This window comes from Bombina bombina, chromosome 3 (assembly GCF_027579735.1).
Source record: "Bombina bombina isolate aBomBom1 chromosome 3, aBomBom1.pri, whole genome shotgun sequence".
Taxonomy (NCBI): domain Eukaryota; kingdom Metazoa; phylum Chordata; class Amphibia; order Anura; family Bombinatoridae; genus Bombina; species Bombina bombina.
Window position 1 is genome coordinate 86,639,222 of NC_069501.1, and position 21,680 is coordinate 86,660,901.

A 21,680-nucleotide genomic window follows, 5' to 3' on the forward strand; every position below is an offset into this window, starting at 1 on the left:
TTGATCGCGGTCTGGAGGGCGTTCCTAGGGTTATAGGGACACCCCCCAGACCTGATCCAATAATTGAAATCTTGCGATCATGTGCACGATCGCGTGATTTCAATTTGTCTACATCGGAACAGTTGTTTCGATGTAGTTACTTTAACCCCGGCAGGAAAGGGCTAAAGGGACAGTATATTGTGTTTTGTCTCTCCTTTAATGTGTTCCCAATTATACATTTTACTTGAATGTATTAAATTACTTACAAACAGATCCTTTACTTTTATTTTGCCATTTGAAATAGCAAAGTTTGCCTTATTTTATCCCACTTATACTGAATATTTAAATTCTTAAATATCAACTTTAAAAAAAGCTATGTAATCAACACAGTTTAGAAGAACTTACACTGCCAGTAAGTGGTGGGACAAAGAAGTACTAAAATGTAAATTTTTCCTTGTTCTCTCTAATGGCCCGATGATGTAAAGGTCTCTGGTCTAGAGAGATTACTAAAGAAAGCTCACCATTACTTCTATTTACCTGGTGGAATTATCTAAAGCCCCCTTTTACCCTGAAAACAGGGTGTCTCACTAAGGGGCGTATACAGCATTTTTATATGAAAAGGGCACAATAAAATTTGTATGTTAAAGAGACAGTAAAGGTGTAGAATAATGTTATATAATTCTGCACACAGTGCAGAATTATATATCATTATTTTAGCGGTAACTTCAAAAATTTTCAGATTCTGCAGTGTAACGTTGGACTCCGCTCCAGGATCTACTGAGCAGGTCTTGGATATCCAAAGCACTTTGCGGGCTTCCTGGCTAGCATTGGAATAAATGTAGCTCGCTCCCACTCAGGTCTAGTAGCGGGAGCGAGCTCCAAGATCCTGGAGCGGAGTCCAATGTGACACTGCAAAATCTGAAAATACTTTTAATTTTTGAAGTTACCGCTTAAATAATGTTTAATGTGTGCAGAATTATATAACATTATTCTGAACCTTTACTGTCTCTTTAACCCTTTAATGACCACAACACTTTTCCATTTTCTGTCCGTTTGGGACCAAGGCTATTTTTACATTTTTGAGGTGTTTGTGTTTAGCTGTAATTTTCCTCTTACTCGTTTACTGTACCCACACATATTATATACCGTTTTTCTCGCCATTAAATGGACTTTCTAAAGATACCATTATTTTCATCATATCTTATAATTTACTATAAAAAAAAATATAAAATATGAAGAAAAAATGGAAAAAAACACACTTTTTCTAACTTTGACCCCCAAAATCTGCTACACATCTACAACCACCAAAAAACACCCATGCTAAATAGTTTCTACATTTTGTCCTGAGTTTAGAAATACCCGATTTTTACATGTTCTTTGCTTTTTTTGCAAGTTATAGGGCCATAAATACAAGTAGCACTTTTCTATTTACAAACCACTTTTTTTCAAAATTAGCGCTAGTTACATTGGGACACTGATATCTTTCAGGAATCCCTGAATATCCATTGACATGTATATATTTTTTTTTAGAAGACATCCCAAAGTATTGATCTAGGCCCATTTTGGTATATTTCATGCCACCATTTCACCGCCAAATGAGATCAAATAAAAAGAATTGTTCACTTTTTCACAATTTTTTTCACAAACTTTAGGTTTCTCACTGAAATTATTTGCAAACAACTTGTGCAATTGTGGCACAAATGGTTGTAAATGCTTCTCTGGGATCCCCTTTGTTCATAAATAGCAGACATATATGGCTTTGGCATTTTTTTTTTTAATTAGAAGGCCGCTAAATGCCACAGCGCACCACACGTGTATTATGCCCAGCAGTGGAGGGGTTAATTAGGAAGCATGTAGGGAGTTTCTAGGGTTAAGTTTAGCTTTAGTTTAGTATAGTAGACCAGTGTTTTTCAACCAGTGTGCCGTGGCACACTAGTGTGCCGTGAGAGATCCTCAGGTGTGCCACGGCAGACTGACAACAGTGTGACATATTTTTTAAACTTTGCTTGTTTTTTACTCCCAGTGCAGGGGTAGTTTGTAGGAGGCATGGCATAACAGCACAATACCTACAGTATGTGTGTGTTTGTGTGTATGTGTATATATATATGCTGTATTAGACTACAATGTGTGATTTTTTTTAAATTTTGGGATGGTGGCGTGCCACAGGATTTTTTAATGTAAAAAAGTGTGCCATGGCAAAAAAAAGGTTAAAAATCACTGTAGTAGACAACCCCAAGAATTGATCTAGGCCCATCTTGGTATATTTCATGCCACCATTTCACCGCCAAATGCGATCAAATAAAAAAAAAACGTTCACTTTTTCACAATTTTAGGTTTCTAATTGAAATTATTTACAAACAGGCTGTGCAATTATTGCACAAATGGTTGTAAAAGCTTCTCTGGGATCCCCTTTGTTCATAAATAGCAGACATATATGGCTTTGGTATTGCTTTTTGGTAATTAGAAGGTCGCTAAATGCCACTGCGCACAACACGTGTATTATGCCCAGCAGTGAAGGGGTTAATTAGGGAGCTTGTAGGGTTAAGTTTAGCTTTAGTGTAGTGTAGTAGACAACCCAAAGTATTGATCTAGGCCCATTTTGGTATATTTCATGCCACCATTTCCCCGCCAAATGCGATCAAATAAAAAAAAATCGTTCACTTTTTCACAAACTTTAGTTTTCTCACTGAAATTATTTACAAACAGCTTGTGCAATAATGGCACAAATGGTTGTAAATGCTTCTCTGGGATCCCCTTTGTTCAGAAATAGCAGACTTATATGGCTTTGGCATTGCTTTTTGGTAATTAGAAGGCCACGAAATGCTGCTGCTCATCACACGTGTATTATGTCTAGCAGTGAAGGGGTTAATTAGGTAGCTTGTAGGGAGCTTGCAGGGTTAATTTTAGCTTTAGTGTAGAGATCAGCCTCCCACCTGACACATCAGACCCCCTGATCCCTCCCAAACAGTGCTCTTCCCTCCCCCATCCCACAATTGTCTCCGCCATCTTAAGTACTGCCAGTACTAAAATAAAAGGTATTTAATATATATATATATATTTTAGCATATTTACATATGCTGATGTGTAGGATTCCCCCCTTAGCCCCCAACCTCCCTGATCCCCCCCAAACAGCTCTCTAACTCTCCCCCTCTACCTTACTGGGAGCCATCTTGGGTACTGGCAGCTGTCTGCCAGTACCCAGTTTCTGCAAAACAATGCTTTTTTATTATTTTTCTTTTTTTTTCCTGTAGTGTAGCTTCCCCACCAAAGAACAACCCCCCTCCACCTTCCAGATCACTTCGATTTTTAAAAAAATCATTTTTACCCAACTTTTATTTGCAAGAGTTTTCTGTAGTGTAGCCGTTCCCACCCGCATCCACCCCGTGCACGTGCCCGCTCCCCCCGTGCTCGTGCACACGTCCTTGCGCGCCCTCCAGCGATCCCGCCCATGATCCCGCCCCCCCTCGACGTCACATGGCCCATCGATGGCCGCCCACCCGCCTCCCACATAAGCTCCCACCCACCAACGATACCGGCCATCGATGTCCGGTGCAGGGAGGGCCACAGAGTGGCTCTCTCTGCATCGGATGGCCAAGGGGGGTTATTGCAGGATGCCTCGATATCGAGGCATCACTGCAATAACCGGAAAGCGGCTGGAAGCAAGCAGGATCGCTTCCAGCTGCTTTCCAGACCAAGGACGTACGCCATACATCCTCGGTCATTAACTGTATTTTTTTTGAGGACGTATGGCATACGTCCTTGGTCGTTAAAGGGTTAAACATCATACAAAATGAATAATTGAAGCATTCACACAAAAATAAGCAGGAACATTTTTTTTTATTTTTTTTGCAGGATCATTTTTTTATAGTTAAGGTGCATCAAATATTGTAATTAAAATGTTCACCAAAAATCATATTTTTATTAAAAACGTAAAATTTGTATGTAAATTACACAGGAATAAATCGTATTAACTATGCACAGCGTAAATTGTAATTTTAGTACACTGGATGTGCAAACAAAAACATTAGTAAAATGGTCTGAACATTGGTGTTCTTTGGGTGTATATGAAATTGTCTCTGTAATCCCAGCGCAATTCTGTAAAGATTTTCCCACTACAGATCTCACAGTTTTTTCTCGCCAACTAAAAAGATGGCGAGCTTTTATCGAAATAATTATAACCCTAATAGACAAACAAATGCATATGGACATATAGGTGATTTTAAGATGCTATAGACAGAATGCAGCATAATGTGATTTAAATTGGCTGCAGGATTTAATTTTGAAAGTGCGTCCCCAGTCCCCTTACTGCTCACTTTGCACCACAGTGTGATTTTCCTTTCCGGCGAGCTCCATTACTTTCAATAGGGGACTTGTTTCCACTCTCACGGAGTGCCCCTCTTTTATGACAATTCCACCAGGGCAGCCCCTGCGAGGGTCGGCAAGAAAAAAAAGCCACGTCTGAAATTGGCCCTAAGGGTTGGTTTCACTGCGTATTCAGAGAAAAGGGGATTTTGTGTAAATAGAGGGAGATGACTTAATGAGGTCTGTTTTCATTAGATTGTGGTTTTAATCAGCAGGGCCAGTTATTTCATATTCAAAAGTACAGTATACTAAAGCGAGCAATTTCCACATTTTAAACCTTGCAGCTAGTATAACAAGTCATTGTAAACACATTAAAGGGACAGTCTAGTCCAAAATAAACTTTGGATAGGGCATGTCATTTTAAACAACTTTCCAATTTACTTTTATCACCAATTTTGCTTTGTTTTCCTTGGTATTCTTAGTTAAAAGCTAAACCTGAGAGGTTCATATGCTAATTTCTTAGACCTTGAAGGCCGCCTCTTATCTCTGAATGCATTTTGACAGTTTTTCACCACTAAGGGTGTTAGTTTATGTGTGTCATATTGATAACACTGTGATCTTGCACGTGGAGTTACCTAGGAGTCAGCACTGATTGGCTAAAATGTGTGTTAAAAGAACTGAAATAAGGGGGCAGTTGCAGATGCTTAGATACAAGGTTATTCAAAGAGGTAAAAAGTGTATTAATATAACTGTGATGGTTATATAAACCTAGGGAATGGGTAATGAAGGGATTATCTATCTTTTAAAACAATAAAAATTCTGGTGTAGACTGACCCTTTAAGGGGAACCAATTTTACAACACACTGTCCTTTTAATGTCAACACCATGCACCATGCAACAGCAATACCATATAACTGAAGCATAAAAAGGAGCAATTTCACTTTTTTTTCAAACATATCATTTATATCAAATCTGAATAAATATAAAAATACAAACTACAAAGCTACAAGCATTTCTTTATGTTTTGGCTGCCTTTTTTCCCAATACCTGTGACCTCCTACCTTTGAGCACTTATAACTTTTTTGTGCAATATTTTTTTTCAATAATCTTTTTTTGGATAGTGTTATTATGAGTGGAACTGTAATTTGTAATGTATTTTCAATGTGTTTTGTAACACTTTTTCGTTTCGCGAAACAGTTAACCCGGGCTCTGAGGACGCGTAATCATTTTAGTGCGTGCTCAAGCGAATGCATTTTCTTTCAACTAGTGGTAACTAAGCCCAATGAGCACAAATACCCGCTATAAACCCCTTATCGCTCGTGCAAACGTTTGCGCTTCACTCATAATTTGGCCCATATTCTTTTGCCTTTTTTTAAATAAATATAAAAATAGAAAGATGGCTTGAAGCGTATTGACACAAATTGTAGCCAAAAAAAGCTTGAAAGTGTGTAACTGTTTTTAAGTCTAGCAGTTTATTTCTTTGATATATATCTGTAATCAGTTTGACTTTCTCTGTTTGATAGAGGCAGCATTCTGCATGTTTGCTCACTGGTGAGTTGAAAAGTATTTCAGGTTCTTCAGGTTACAAAACAAATCGGTTTAAAACTAATTTATTTACTGTACAGTTATACGTTGTAGTTTTGTGTGTAAATGAGCAGATACAGGGAAGCAATGGTTAATAAAAATGTTTTTACTATTAACCATTTTATAACCAGAGGGGGCAACACACTACACAACAATGCACTGTTACCCTTGTGGCTGACAAAGGGTTAAAGGGCCAATGTACTCACATTTATTTATTTATTTATACATATAATAAAAACATATATCATTTTGTATGAAAATATGAAAGTAAAAGATGGTTAGTGGGACAGAAAATGAGAGAATGCTTTAGCGCATTTTATTTTATAGCTATGCGCTTAACCCCTGCAAACCCCTGAATCTGCATTTGGCCGTATGCACAAAGGACATTTTGACTAATAAAAACTCCAAGACAAAATGTAAAAGTTTATTTTGTGCATTTTGGAGCGTGCAGGTTTTTAAGATACATTTGTTTATATATCCCTTTAAATATTCTTTAAATAAAAAAGAAAAGGGTCTTTAAAAATGTTTTCATCAAGCAGTTATCAACCATATTAAAGGGATGCTAAACTCAAAATGAAGCTTTCAGCATTCAAATAGAGCAGTCAATTGTTCTTTCCAATTCACTTCTAATATCTAAATGTGCACAGTCTTTTCACATGCACAATCTCAGCAACTGAGCATGTGTAGGAGTTTACAGTATAAACATATAGGAGTCTGTTATTTGCTGGTGGCTGTCACATGATACAGGGGGGCCAGCAAATTTATGTACATTTTTAAATGTGCCAGGAAAAGAAAAATCGACTTCTTATTTAAAAATCATAGTAAGGGGTCGATTTATCAAAGGCTTTTTCCAGCCTTTGAGCCCCGACGGCTGCAGGTTCTCATACAAGAACGGTTCGAACCTGCACACCGTATTAAACAAGCAGCAGTAATTAGACCGCTGCTTTGCTAACCTCTTCGCCACCTCTTGTTTGACGGAATTCAATCTTCCCGGTCTTTTCCGACTGGGGAGACTGACAGCTCCTGCTCGAGCATGATTGGCTGGGCAGGGGGCGGATTGCATGCGAGCACAAATAGCGTGTGCAATGCTGAATTCTTTAAGGAGAATTCAAACCGAGCTGCGGAGGACAAGGGCTCATATATGCGCCCCTGTCCGCCTCAGCTGGATAAATCGCCCCCTAAGTGTTATTACATTCATTTTATTTTAGCCACGTATACTTTGCTTCTTTTGGGGCTTTTGAATACCCCTGCAAAATCCTCATTGAAAAGCTTGTGAAAAAAAACTATTTATTTTGTGTGTGTTTGTGTATTTAACCAGATTTTTATATAATATTGTGTATTCATTTGTGCTCTTCTAGCAGATTGATGGGACCAGAGTTAGCATTAGATGTAAAAAGCTACAGTTTGGTGTCACTGCTAGTTTTTGTAGCAGAACAATGATCAAGTAATGATTGTATTGACCACGCCCACCTAATTCCATAACTCCGCCCACACATCTACACACCAGAATCCATTATTCAAGAGTGCAATAGTTTAGCAGGCTGTTCAGTAAAATTTTCAAAAAAAGACTTGACACTTAAATGTCCAGTTTTTTAAAGTCCATGAGTGTTAAATGTATAATGCTGCCTGGTTCTCAATGCATTACAAATATGGAGCAGAAAAAAAAGTGAAGGACAGTCAAGCGAGACAAATCTCTACTATTTATTTGTGTTACTGGCAATCAAAGAGGTATAATTGATTTGTGTGTTACTGGTAGTCAAAGGGTAAAATTACTGCCTATTTATGAAAAATATACATGGTAGAATCAAGAGTGCGGTCTAAGGTAGAGCGTTGGTGAGGGGGGCATTGTGTGATCGTACAGACCCTCATGTCTAGTCGGTCACCTACAGATTGTGCTGTATTGTACAGTGTTTTTATAGAGAACTGCTGGCAACCATAACCAAAACATCCAATGTAAATTGCACACAATATGCACAAATGTTACATATGGTGTTATTGAATGGTATTATTTAGTATTCAGAGAAAGACCTCACATCTGATTCCCATAGTCAGGCATGCTAAGCTCACAAATCTGGGCAAATTTTTAAAATATGAGACTCCTGGGACAATTCTACCACACGACAGGAGGCTAAAAACCGGGACTGTTCCGGATAAGTTGGGGCAGTTGGCAATTATGATAATGACAGCTGCATCTGTAGATTTATTTTCTAAACATTAGTTTACTAATTTTGTATGCAAAAGTAATTTTTTAATGTCTACACCATGCTTATTTAACCCCTTTGTTGACTGAGGTTGAAAGTTATCATTGGGTTAAATATATTATGTACGTTTTCAGGCTTCTGTCTTCAGGTTAATATTTGCCATGTATAGATTTCAGAATTTACATTGATACACGAAAAATGAATTACAAAACTATTCTTTTTCTCATTCTTCCTGCGACACACCCTAGTAAATGATTCTTTTTCGTCTAAGCCAAAAATGACTCATTTGTCTCCCAATTAATTTTAAATAACCATATAATGAGCTGTACAAAAAGTGTTTATGTTTAATTATATAATTAATTGAAAAATTATAAACATTTTCATATAAATTACATTGTAATGAAAACCTGTAGTTTAATTAAAGGGAAACTAAACTATAAGATGAACAGCATACATTACATAGTATCTGATTTAATAGCCTTTGTACCGTGCACATGTCATGCTGGTTTTTGATATCAATGTGGTGCTACTGTAAATCTTTTAAAGGGACACTGAACCCAATTTTTTTCTTTCATGATTCAGATAGAGCAGACAACTTTCTCTTTTACACCTGCTATTAATTTTTGTTTGTTCTCTTGGTATCTTTATTTGAAAAAGCAGGAATGTAAGCTTATGAGCCGGCCCATCTTTGTTTCAGCACCTTAGTAAAGCTTGCTAATTGGTGGCTAAATGTGATGCTAGGAGTAAATTAGAAAGCTGCTTAAAATTACATGCTCTATCTGAATTATGAAAGAAAAAAATGGGTTCGGTATCCCTTTAACTACTGTATGCAATATATAGTATTTTCATTTGGTTTAGGTAAATAATATAGGTACATAGGCACAGTTAAAAAGAGATGTAAACTCCAAAACAGAAGAAGTGGCACTTAAATAAACATATTTTTTGTAGCCTCAGTAAGTTTTGCTGAGTTGGTTATACTTCAGGTTTTTCCAGATACATGGATAAGAAATAGTAGTGATATTGACTAAGTTAGGTTAAGATTCCATAGTTGGAGGATATAGAATATTATATTAGGATCCTGGGGAAGGGGGGGGACATTTCTCCTCTTTTTTTTTTTTTTTCTTCTTTTTTTTTTTTCTTTTGCCTTATTCCATAGGTGTTTTAGTTTATGTATATTAGCAAAATTAGCCACTTTAATTCGATTATTGTCGGAAAAGTGGGACAAGGTTATTCATATTGGGGAGAATGTTTCTTTAATATGTTTTTTTATCAGTCTTGTTATATAATGTGTCCTGCATGACATTGTTTATGTTGAGATCATGTGTCTTCTTTTTTTTGTTTGTAGTGGGTAAATGTAAATAAAAAGAATTAAAAAAAAAACAAAAAACAAACATATTTTATGTAGAGTAAAAGGTTGATAAAATATGATGCAAAGAAGGAACAAAGCAACAAAAAAGTGGTCTGATGAATTTTAGTATATGCATTACTTATAGAACTTTGCGCAGAAGCATCTGATTCCCACTAACCACCAAGCCACATTCGGAAACCATACTGACTCCACCCAGCCACACCCATAGAACTTCAGACACACCCACAGAACTCCAGCCACACCCACAAAACTCCAACCACACCCATAGAACTCCAGCCACACCCATAGAACTCCAGCCACACCCATAGAATTCCAGCTACAGCCATAGAACTCCAGCCACACCCATAGAACTCCAGCCACACCCATAGAACTCCAGCCACACCCATAGAATTCCAGCCACATCTATAGAATTCCAGCAACACCCATGGAACTCTAGCCACACCCATAAAACTCCAGGCACACCAATGGAACTCCAACCACACCCATAGAACTCCAGACATACCAATGGAACTCCAGACACAACCATAGAACTCCAGGTACACCAATGGAACTCCAGCCACAACCATGGAATTCACCACACCACATATGGGCTGATCCTTCCCCAGGCTTGATTCCCTCTTTCCTGGTCCTTTTTTTTGCTTTACATCACAATGTTGAGCAGTATGCAGTGCCGCAACAACATTTTTCTGTCCTAAGCCAGATCAATTACTGGGGCATGATTAGGAGGGAACTCTGAATTATTTAAAAAAATATTTAAAACATATGCCAAGGGTTTTCGTTGCATTAGTTTGTTATTTTGCATGTTATCCTGGAAGCCATATTTCCTGGGCAAATGCTAATGTACAGCCCTAAGCAGCAGGGAACAATTTTCAGTGGGAGAAGTTGTAAGATATTTTAAGAAGTATAAAAATAAAAACCTTTGCATAAGCACATGCCTAATTATTATATAAATACCTGTGTTATCCCTTAACTATGATCAGTTCCTACAAGCCTTAATCCCAACCACTACCTCAGGTTGCCAGTTGTCCTCTGCAAACATAATTGACAATCTGTCTGTGACTGGGCACAGCTATTGCACAATATCCCCCTTGGCTGCCAGTAACATACAAATAAATAATTTTACCTCTTTGGCTGCCAGTAGCATACAAATAAATATTTTTGCCTCTTTGGCTGCCAGTAACATACAAATAAATAATTGTACCTCCTTGGCTGCCAGTAACATACAAATAAATAATTGTACCTCTTTGGCTGCCAGTAACAAACAAATAAATAATTGTACCTATTTGGCTGTCAGTAACATACAAATAAATAATTTTACCTCTTTGGCTGCCAGTAACATACAAATAAATAATTGTACCTCTTTGGCTGCCAGTAACATACAAATAATTAATTGTACCTCTTTGGCTGCCAGTAACAAACAAATAAATAATTTTACCTCTTTGGCTGCCAGTAACAAACAAATAAATAATTTTACCTCTTTGGCTGCCAGTAACATACAAATAAATAATTGTACCTCTTTGGCTGCCAGTAACATACAAATAAATAATTGTACCTTGTTGGCTACCAGTAACATACAAATAAATAACTCTTTGGCTGCCCGTAATATACAAATAAATAATTTACCTCTTTGGCTGCCAGTAACATGTAAACATAAGTTATTTGAACCCTTTAGTGACCCTCACTTCTTTTTGCTCTATATTTTGAATGCCTTTTACATTTATCTGGACAGCCTGCTAAAATACTGGACTGTTCAGTTGAATTCTGGACACCTGACAATCCCACCAGCACCACTGCTTTTAACCACATACTGCCTGGGCTACCACTGCACCTATCGCCATAACATTAACATATTATTTTTGTCAACCTTGTGTGTTGTGCCCACTCACACACTGTCTTGCCAAATGACCACCTGCCACCTCATTTAAACCTGTCTGTGACACAGCACATAGCAGATGTCCCTTCTAGTATCCAACAGTCTCAACAAAGAACCTAAAACCAAAACACGCAAGGCTCCCACCCTATTAACCCCTGTAATCATAAGGCCTTCCTCCCTCTAGCATCTAATTATTACCCAGCCTTATCTCCCCATAACCCTCATCAAAAGACCACTCTCACACTAGCACTTCACACTCATACAGGTTCCTCTTGCCCCCACAAGCCCCTCATAGCAAGGTTTTCTATCTTTAAAACCTCCCACTCAATGCAAGGGGGTAAGTGTTGTACTGTTACAGTATTTTAATCTACAATAACCATCTCAGTAAACCTTAATATATAACATTCTAATACATAAACATGTAACAAATGCAGAGTAATTGTGATCTCTTAATAATGTACAGCAGGCAGGTGCATTACTTCTAAGTCATCAGTGACTTATTGTCAATAGATGAGAAAAAAAACTTACTTAAACCATTACATCAGCTGAATGACTAACACAAATCTCTCAAAACAAACCCTCTGGAGGTAAAGGTCGCATGTTAGTGACAAACTGATTATGAAGCGTCAACACAATCTGATGCTGAGTTTTTCAAATGTTTGAGAAAAATAAAAAAAATGACAGAATTTGTTTGCAGTTTCTTAAGTTAATTTTTTATAACATCTAAAAGAGGACATTTTAAATTGTATTTTAGTTTTTTAACTTATATTTCTATTTTGTAAAAAAACTAATTTTGCTGGTACATTTACAGCTTACAGTGAAGTTACATTTTCAGCCAATGAGAATCAAAAGGAAGTATAAACACAGCAGTATTTGTTTTTAACAAATTTAAACAGGGGAACATGTATAAAGGCCTCTGCCAGGCTGATCTTCCTTACAAGTCGCTCCTCATCTGCTGCACCTCTCTGCCAATCCTTTCAGTGGCCTCCTCTAGTCTCCAGAATAAGTCCTGACATTCAAGGCCCTCAATAACACTGCTCCCCCTATATCTCGTCCCCAGACACTCACCCCCTGTCCCCTTCGCTCTGCTCATGACCTCCTTGTTGCCTCCTCTCTTGTTACTTTCTCACCTTCTCATCTACAGGACAACTCCAGAATGCCCCTATCTTGTGGAACTCTCTGCTCCACAAGACTCTCCCCTAATTTTCATTGTTTCAAGCTCTACTGTTGAGGGATGCATACAATATATGCTAACCCTTTCTAATCTCAGTTTCTCTCCTTCTCCTTCGTTATCACCGCAAGACCCCCTTAGCATAAGTCTACGAGCCCAGCTGTTTTGTGGATCACATTCATGAGAGGTGATTTACAGCAGCACAACTCTTGTCAGGGCCCCCTATGCATTTGTCTCTTAGAAATGCTTATGTTTATAGCGCTGTGGAATCTGTTGGCACTTTAAAAATAATTGATAATAATAATAATCATAAATGTTTTTGTTTAAATTATAGTTGAAGGTCCCTTTAAAAGAGTAATATAGTTGTATTCTAGTAAGTAAAACATTGCACTATAAATAGGTTTGTTTTTGTAGTACTTTAGAGCAATCACTCAGGTTTCGGGTGTACAGAGATCAATATATATATAAATATATAATTTGAAATTTGTTTCTTTACAATTTTTGTGTTTTTTTTTCTTTTTAGATTATTTGAACAAAACTCTTTGAAAGTATTAAAGGACTCCACCTTCTTAACGTGTGCTTGGCATGGCATATAACACGGTATGTTAGATTATGGTTGAATATAAATGCGCAGATAATAACTAAAAAGTTGTATACAAACATATATTTTCTTTTATTTATTTATTTATTTATTTATTTATTTATTTATATATATATACAGTATATATATTGTATTTGTTTTTGTAAAATGTTTTATAGTGATCTTTAAATACAAAGCCAGACTTTTCGTTTCCTTTTGTATAAAAAGATCTGGAACGTTAGCAATATTTTAGATGGAGTTTAAATAATCAGTTGTAATGATTAATGTAGTGCTGAAATTCAAATAACCCACGCTCATTTTTGTGAACTAACTGTTTAAACTGCTCTCCAGTTGGCGCTCTAACCATATAGCACTCACACATTTTTTTGTGTGTGTGTATATGCGTGTGTGTATATGCGACTGTGTATGCGTGTGTGTATGTGCGTGTCTGTATATGTGTGTGTATATGCGACTGTTCATGCATGTGTGTATATGTGACTGTGTATGCGTGTGTGTATGTGCGTGTCTGTATATGTGTGTGTATATGCGACTGTTCATGCATGTGTGTATATGTGACTGTGTATGCATGTGTGTGTATGCGTGTCTGTACATGCGTGTGCATATGAGACTGTTCATGCATGTGTGTGTATGTGCTGTATGTATATGTGACTGTGGGCTCGTTTCCATTGAGCCGTAATTAGGTTTGAGTGCGCTCGCAAACCGATAAATCTGCTGTCGGAAGCAATATCGTTCACCGACTGATTCCAACGGCCCGTTATAACTCAATTTCAGCAACTGGACTCCGGCTGCCGAAAACATTTTCGTGTCCCATAGAAATTATCAGAAGCCGCTAGGCTTTAAATAATACCAGGTTTCCAATGACCATGCAAACCGTTAATACACTGTCGGAGGTTGCTGATAGATTAACAAAAATTACACCCAGCTCAACTAGGTGTAAAATAGGAAAAAAGTGCTTTTTCAGACCTTTTTCCCATTGAAATCTAACCCGCCTCCCAAAAATAAACCTGACACATCAAAATCCCTCTATCTGCCATCCCCCCACATCGCAACTAATAATAAATGTATTAACCACTAAACTGCCATTCCCCCACATCGCAACTAACAATAAAATGTATTAACCTCTAAACCACCATTCCCCCACATCACAACTAACAATAAAATGTATTAACCTCTCAACCGCCATCCTCCCACAACACAATTTACTTATTTAAACTATTAACCCCTAAACCGCCATCCCCCCACAACGCAAAGTACCTATTTAACCTATTAACTCCTAAACCCCCATCCCCCCACAACGCAAAGTATTAACACCCCCTAAGTTAACCTAAAACATTTTAATATAAAATTAAAAATACTGTTAAAATTAAAATAAAAATCCTAACATTACTTTAAAAAAAACAACTAAGATTAAATTAAAATAAATCTAAAATTACAAAAAAATGTCTGAAATTACAGAAAAAAATAAACCAATTTTTTCAAAAATAAAAAAATCTAATACCCCTATAAAAATAAAAAAGCCCTCCAAAATAAAAACACCCCCTAATCTAAGACTAAACTACCAATAGCCTTTAAAAGGGCCTTTTGTAGGGGATTGTCCTAAAGCGATCAGCTCTTTTATCTCAAAAATACAAATTAACCCCCAGCCCACCAAACCCCCCAAAATAAAAAAACCTAACACTATAAAAACCTAACTTACCCATTGCCCCAAAGGGGCATTTGTATGGGCATTGCCCTTAAAAGGGCAATCAGCTCTTTTGCAGCCCATTAAAATAAAAAAACCCTCATCAAAAACCACCCCACCCAAAAAAATAAAAAAAGCCTAAGTCTAACCCCAAAATAGGTATTTACAGTTCCTGAAGTCCGGCGAAGAAGGTCTTCTTCCAGGCGGTGACATCTTCATCCAGCGCTGGGACCTCCTCCTCAATCTTCAGTGTGCGACGGCGATCGCATGAAGAGGCCACCACCGATCCGCGCCGCCTTCCCTCCGGATGAAGATAGAAGAGGTCCCCGCGCTGGTTAAAGATGTTGCCGCCTGAAAGAAGACCTTTTCCACCGGACTTCAGGAACTGTGAGTACCTATTTCGGGAGTTAGATTTAGGCTTTTTTTTTGGGGGGGGGGGGTTAGATTAGGGTTTTTTTTGTTTTTTTAATGGGCTGCAAAAGAGCTGATTGCCCTTTAAAGGGCAATGCCCATGCAAATGCTCCTTTAGTGGCAATCAGTATCTTAGGTTTTTTATTTTGGGGGGTTTGGTGAGTTGGGGTGTTTACTGTTAGGGGTTGATTTGTATTTTTTAGGTAAAAGAGCTGTTTAAATTAGGGCAATGCCCTGCAAAAGGCCCTTTTATTTTAATTTAATCTGTTTGTTTTTTTAAAGTAATGTTAGGATTTTTTATTTTAATTGTAACTTAGTATTTTTTTATTTTATATTATTGGGGTTAATTTAGGGGATGTTAGGTTAGGGGGCTTAGTGATTAGATTAGTTATTTACGTTGTGGGTGGATGGCGGTTTAGGAGTTAATAGGTTAAATAGGTACTTTGTATTGTGAGGGGATGATAGTTTATGGTTTAATAGTTTAAATTGGTAGATTGAGTTTTGGGGGGGATGGCAGAATAGGGGTTATTAGTTTAAATAGGTACTTTGCGTTGTGGGGGATGGTGGTTTTGGTGAAGATCACCCTACCTTGAGACGTCTTCACCCAGCCGGGCACAAGTGGTCCTCCATACGGCAGAAGTCTTCATCCGATCGGGGCAGAAGAGGTCCTCCAGACTTTAGAAATCTTCATCCATGCGGCATCTTCTATCTTCATCCTTCCAGAGCGGAGCGGAGGCATCTTCTATCCAGCCGACGCAGAGCCATCCTCTTCAATCAAAGTCCTAACGAAGAATGAAGGTTCCTTTAAATTACGTCATCCAAGATGGGGTCCCTCGAATTCCGATTGGCTGATAGGATTCATCTTGGATGACGTCATTTAAAGGAACGTTCATTCTTCGTTAGGACTTCGATTGAAGAGGATGGCTCCGCGTCGGCTGGATAGAAGATGGCTCCGCTCCGCTCCGGAAGGATGAAGATAGAAGATGCCGCATGGATGAAGATTTCTACCATCTGGAGGACCTCTTCTGCCCCGACTGGATGAAGACTTCTGCCGTATGGAGGACCACTTGTGCCCGGCTGGGTGAAGACGTCTCAAGGTAGGGTGATCTTCCAGGGGTTAGTGTTAGGTTTTTTTAAGGGGGGTTTAGGTTGGTTTTAGAATAGGGTTGGGTGTGTGGGTGGTGGGTTTTAATGTTGGGGGGGTTTGTATTTCTTTTTTTTACAGGTAAAAGAGCTGATTACTTTGGGGCAATGCCCCACAAAAAGCCCTTTTAAGGGCTATTTGTAATTTAGTATACGGTAGGGAATTTTATTATTTTGGGGGGCTTTTTATTTTATTAGGGGGCTTAGATTAGGTGTAATTAGTTTAAACTTCTTCTAATTTTTTTATTTTCTGTAATTTAGAGTTGTTGTTTTTTTGTACTTTAGTTATTTTTAGTTAATTTTATTTAATGTTAGGTAATTGTAGTTAATTAATTTAATTTATTTAATGATAGTGTAGTGTTAGGTGTAATTGTAACTAAGGTTAGGATTTATTTTGCAGGTAATTTTGTATTTATTTTAGCTAGGTAGCTATTAAATAGTTAATAACTATTTAATAGCTATTGTACCTAGTTAAAATAAATACAAACTTGCCTGTAAAATAAAAATAAAACCTAAAATAGCTACAATGTAACTAATAGTTTTATTGTAGCTATCTTAGGGTTTATTTTATAGGTAAGTATTTAGTTTTAAATAGGATTAATTTATTTAATTATAGGAATATTTATTTAGATTAATTTAAATAATATTTAAGTTAGGGGGGGTGTTAGGGTTAGGGTTAGACTTAGGTTTAGGGGTTTATTCATTTAATATAGTGGCGGCGGTGTGGGGGGGTAGATTAGGGGTTAATCAATGTACTGTAGGTGGCGGTGGTGTAGGGGGGCAGGATAGGGGTTAATAAATGTAATGTAGGTGGCGGAGGGCTCCTGGTGCGGCGGTTTAGGGGTAAAACAATTAATTTATTTGCGGCGGGGTCCAGGATCGGCTGGATAGGGGTTAATAACTTTATGTAGGTGGCGGCAGTATAGGGGCGGCAGATTAGGGGTTAATAAGTATAATGTAGGTGGTGGTGGGGTCCGGGAGCGGCGGTTTAGGGGTTCATATATTTATTATAGTGGCGGCGGGGTCCGGGGGCGGCGGTTTAGGGGTTAATATATTTATTATAGTTGCGGAGGGGTCCAGGAGCGGTGGTTTAGGGGTTAATAAGTTTATTTAGGTGCGGGGGGCTCCGGGAGCGGTGGTTTAGGGGGTAAAACTGTATAGTATAGTGTGGGTGCTTAGTGACAGGCTAGCAAGAAAGCTGCAAAGAAGCCGATGAGCAGCGAGATCGATGACTGTCAGTTAACAACAGTCCGCTGCTCATCGCACTGTACTTGGTGCGCGGCTTTTTGACAGCTTTCTTGATAACTTTGGCGAACGTATTCAGGTCCGCGGCGGCGATGTTAGGCGAGCTTAGGTGAGCGTATTGGGCCGGCGAATGCAGGTAAGTAGACACGTTGATACCTAGAGGCCATAGTGTGAATGAGAGTAGTTTTGTGTTTGAGAGTGTGTGTGTTTGAGAGAGGGAGTGTGAGAGTAGGTTTGTGTGTGAGTGTGAGAGATAGTGAGTGTATGTGTGAGTGAAAGTGAGAGTAGGGTTGTGTGAGAGAGAGTGTGTGTGTATATATAGACAGACAGAAAGATAGATAGATAGATAGATAGATAGATAGATAGATAGATAGATAGATAGATAGATAGATAAACTGTCACAGAATAATAAAAAAATGTGTAAGTAATTAGAGACAATAATGTCAAAACAAAAAACTTTCATGAGTCAGAACCTTTAAGCACCATTATGTGTAGCCAAATACATCTCGTAAAAAAGAATAAAGTGATGTAATTTACTTAATCTGGGCTTGTCCAATCAGAATAAAGAAAAACAAAACATATAATAATAATGAATTTGGCTAAACCCTATATTTACATTTCCTATAAGTAGTTTCTGTTCTTTAATTCTCTAAATATTATTCTATAGCAGCAAGTGCCAGTAAAGATGAAAGAAATAGATAATCCTCAATTTGTTACTCTGGATCTATAATTACAGAATTTTCCCAAAGGAAAGCAGAAGTAGATTAGCAGCAGGAATGTCACCTGTGTTGCAGCTAACACAACCGGTAGTGACACATTTAAGGGATCATTAAAGGGAATTATGAAATCCATAGCATTTGTTTATGTAGTTTGTCTCACTTTAACCTCTCCCCTGCCAGGAGAAGAACTTGCCCAAAATACTGGAGAATCTTTAGCATTTTTACTATCACTCCATTTAAAAATAAATAAAGCCTTGTCTTTTTTTATTCACCTGTGAAAGCTATATATTTTTTTGCATAGATAACCCAAGGTATTGATTTAGGCCCATTTTGGTATATTTCATGCCACCATTTTACAGCAGAATGCGATCAAATAAAAAAAATTGTTAACTTTTACACAAACTTTGGGTTTCTCACTGAGATTATTTACATACCGCTAGTGCAATCATGAAACAAATTATAATAAAAGCTTTTCTGGAATCCCCTTTGTTCAGAAATAGCAGAGATATATGCCTTTGCCATTGGTTTTTGATAATTAGAATGCTGCTAATTGCAGCTGTGCACCACACTTCTTTTAAACCCGGCAGTGAAGTGGTTAATCAGGTAGCTCCCACCTGACACTTCCCACCCCCCCTGATTCCTACCTGATCCCTCTCAAACAGCTCTCTTCCCTCCCTCACCCACTCACTGGTCACCACCATCTTAGGTACTCACAGACAGTCTGCCAGTTTGTGGTTTAGCTTTTTTTTAAATTATTATTATTATTTATTTTTTTGTAGTGATCCTCCTCAACCCTCCCACCTCCCTGATCTCCCTACAAAGCTCTCTAACCCTCCCACTTATTGCGGCCACCTTTAGTACTGGCAGCTGTCTGCTAGTAACCATAAATTTTTATTTTTTTCTGTAGTGTAGTGGTGCCCCCACCTCCCCCCTCCCGTAACCATGAATTTTTATTTTTTTCTGTAGTGTAGTGGTGCCCCCACCTCCCCCCTCCCGCCATCATTATTTAGGGTCCCCTGCCTTTTTTCTGTAGTGTAGGTCCCCATCCCACTCCCTCCCCTACCTCCTCCCTCCCCCTTCCTCTGCTGTACCTCCCACCCGCCTCTCGGTTTCCTTCCCACAGCTCCCGCCGGCACTAGCAGATGATAGTTACAGACGGTGACACAGACAGTGCCACCATCTGTAAAGATCTGGCATCTGCCTTCATATGGAACTGTGCCCCAGTTATATATGCAGGCAGATGCCTGCAGCTCAGGAACTCCAGCTCTGCTGAAGCTTCCTGCAGCTCAGATGTATATATACATCATGTGATACTATAGGCAAAGCACCACATGACGTATATATACGTTCTTTTGGGTTAAGGGGTTAAAGGAATATGAAACCCAATTTTTTTTCTTTCATGATGAAGATAGAACATGCAATTTTAAACAACTTTTTACTGTACTTCTTTTATCTAGTTTGTTTTGTTCTCTCGGTATAGTTTGTTGAATATCATACCTAGATAGACTCAGAAGCTGCTGATTGTTGGCTGCACATATAAACCTTATTTTATTGGCTCACCCTTGTGCATTGCTGTTTCTTCAACAAAGGATACCAAGAGAATGAAGCAAATTGGATAATAAAAGTAAATTGTAAAGTTGTTTAAAATGATATTCTCTGTCTGAATCATGAAATAAAAAATGTGAATCATGAAAGTTTAATTTTGACTTTACTGTCCCTTTAAGTTCATATGAAAATTACCAAGTTTCTTATTCTCGTGGCAAAATGTTCCTTTTCTTTTGTTTATCTTAAAGGACCAGTCAACACTGTAGATTTGCATAATCAACAAATGCAAGATAACAAGACAATGCAATAGCACTTAGTCTGAACTTCAAATGAGTAGTAGATTTTTTTTCTGACAATTTTAAAAGTTATGTCTTTTTCCACTCCCCCTGTACCATGTGACAGCCATCAGCCAATCACAAATGCATACACGTACCATGTGACAGCAATCAGCCATTCACAAATGCATACACACTTATTCTTGCACATGCTCAGTAGGAGCTGGTGACTCAAAAAGTTTAAATATAAAAAAAAAGTGCACATTTTGTTAATAGAAGTAAATTAGAAAGTTGTTTAAAAGTGCATGCTCTATCTGAATAATGAAAGTTTAATTTTGATTGAGTGTCCCTTTAAATGAATAAGTAATCTATTTGAAATGGAGATAGATGTTAAATCTTATCAGCAAATCTGTAAGTACATATTGCTGAGAGCAAGTCACAAGCATAGAGTATAGTAAAGAGCCATGACATAAAAAAAAATCATAGAATAGTTTAATGCATAAATTAACAATTTATTATAATTAAACATTTTAAGGGAACATTATAATGTCAAAATGATATGCTCTAATTTGTTAAAACATGCGATTTAAACACTTGCGACACTGCAATGAAATTGCAAATGAGTTAAACACATAGTTAAAATACCTTTTGGAGCCAGAGGTACTGCTGGCCCTGAGCAAAAGCTGCCATTGACTCTACAGCAGTGCTTGTCACACAACCCAGCAGTGCAAGTAGGATTGTTTCAACTGCATTTCCCGCTTGGAACCAGCAGTTCTCTGTGTTTCTAAGCTGTACTTTAGCTATGTGTTTAGGGGTTAAACAAATAGAGTTGTTGGGTGGGTCCCTTGTGTTAAATGACATCATGACCTAACAACTTAGAGCATGTAATTGTACTAGAATGTCCAATGAACAACATTTGCCTTAGCTGACAGAAGGGACAGATTCTCTGGCAACCAATCAGTTGGACAAATTAAAGTAACTTTATACAGGTGAAACTCGAAAAATTAGAATATCGTGCAAAAGTTAATTTATTTCACTAATGCAACTTAAAAGGTGAAACCAATATATGAGATAGACTCATTACATGCAAAGCAAGATAGTTCAAGCCGTGATTTGTCATAATTGTGATGATTATGGCTTACAGCTCATGAAAACCCCAAATCCACAATCTCAGAAAATTAGAATATTGTAAAAAGGTGCAATATTCTAGGCTCAAAGTGTCCCACTCTAATCAGCTAATTAAGCCATAACACCTGCAAAGGGTTCCTGAGCGTTTAAATGGTCTCTCAGTCAGTAGGAATCACAATCATGGGAAAGACTGCTGACCTGCCAGTTGTGCAGAAAACCATCATTGACACCCTCCATAAGGAGGGAAAACCTCAAAAGGTAATTGCAAAAGAAGATGGATGTTCCCAAAGTGCTGTATCAAAGAACATTAATAGAAAGTTATGTGGAAGGGAAAAGTGTGGAGGAAAAAGGTGCACAAGCAGCAGGGATGACTGGAGAGGATTGTCAGTAAAAGGCCATTCAAAAGTGTTGGAGACTTTCACAAGGAGTGGACTTAGGCTGGAGTCAGTGCAT

General features: G+C 37.9%; 1 protein-coding gene across 2 annotated transcripts in view; it reads left to right on the forward strand.

Annotated features, from left to right (window-relative positions):
* Window positions 1–21,680, forward strand: part of TMPRSS2 (transmembrane serine protease 2) — a 115,143-nt gene that overhangs the window by 15,738 nt on the left and 77,725 nt on the right. For both annotated transcript variants that reach the window (XM_053705906.1, XM_053705907.1), the window contains exon 2: window positions 13,003–13,079. In XM_053705906.1, the coding sequence (XP_053561881.1) occupies window positions 13,065–13,079 (15 nt within the window). In that variant the 5' untranslated portion in view covers window positions 13,003–13,064. The remainder of the gene's footprint in view (window positions 1–13,002; window positions 13,080–21,680) is intronic.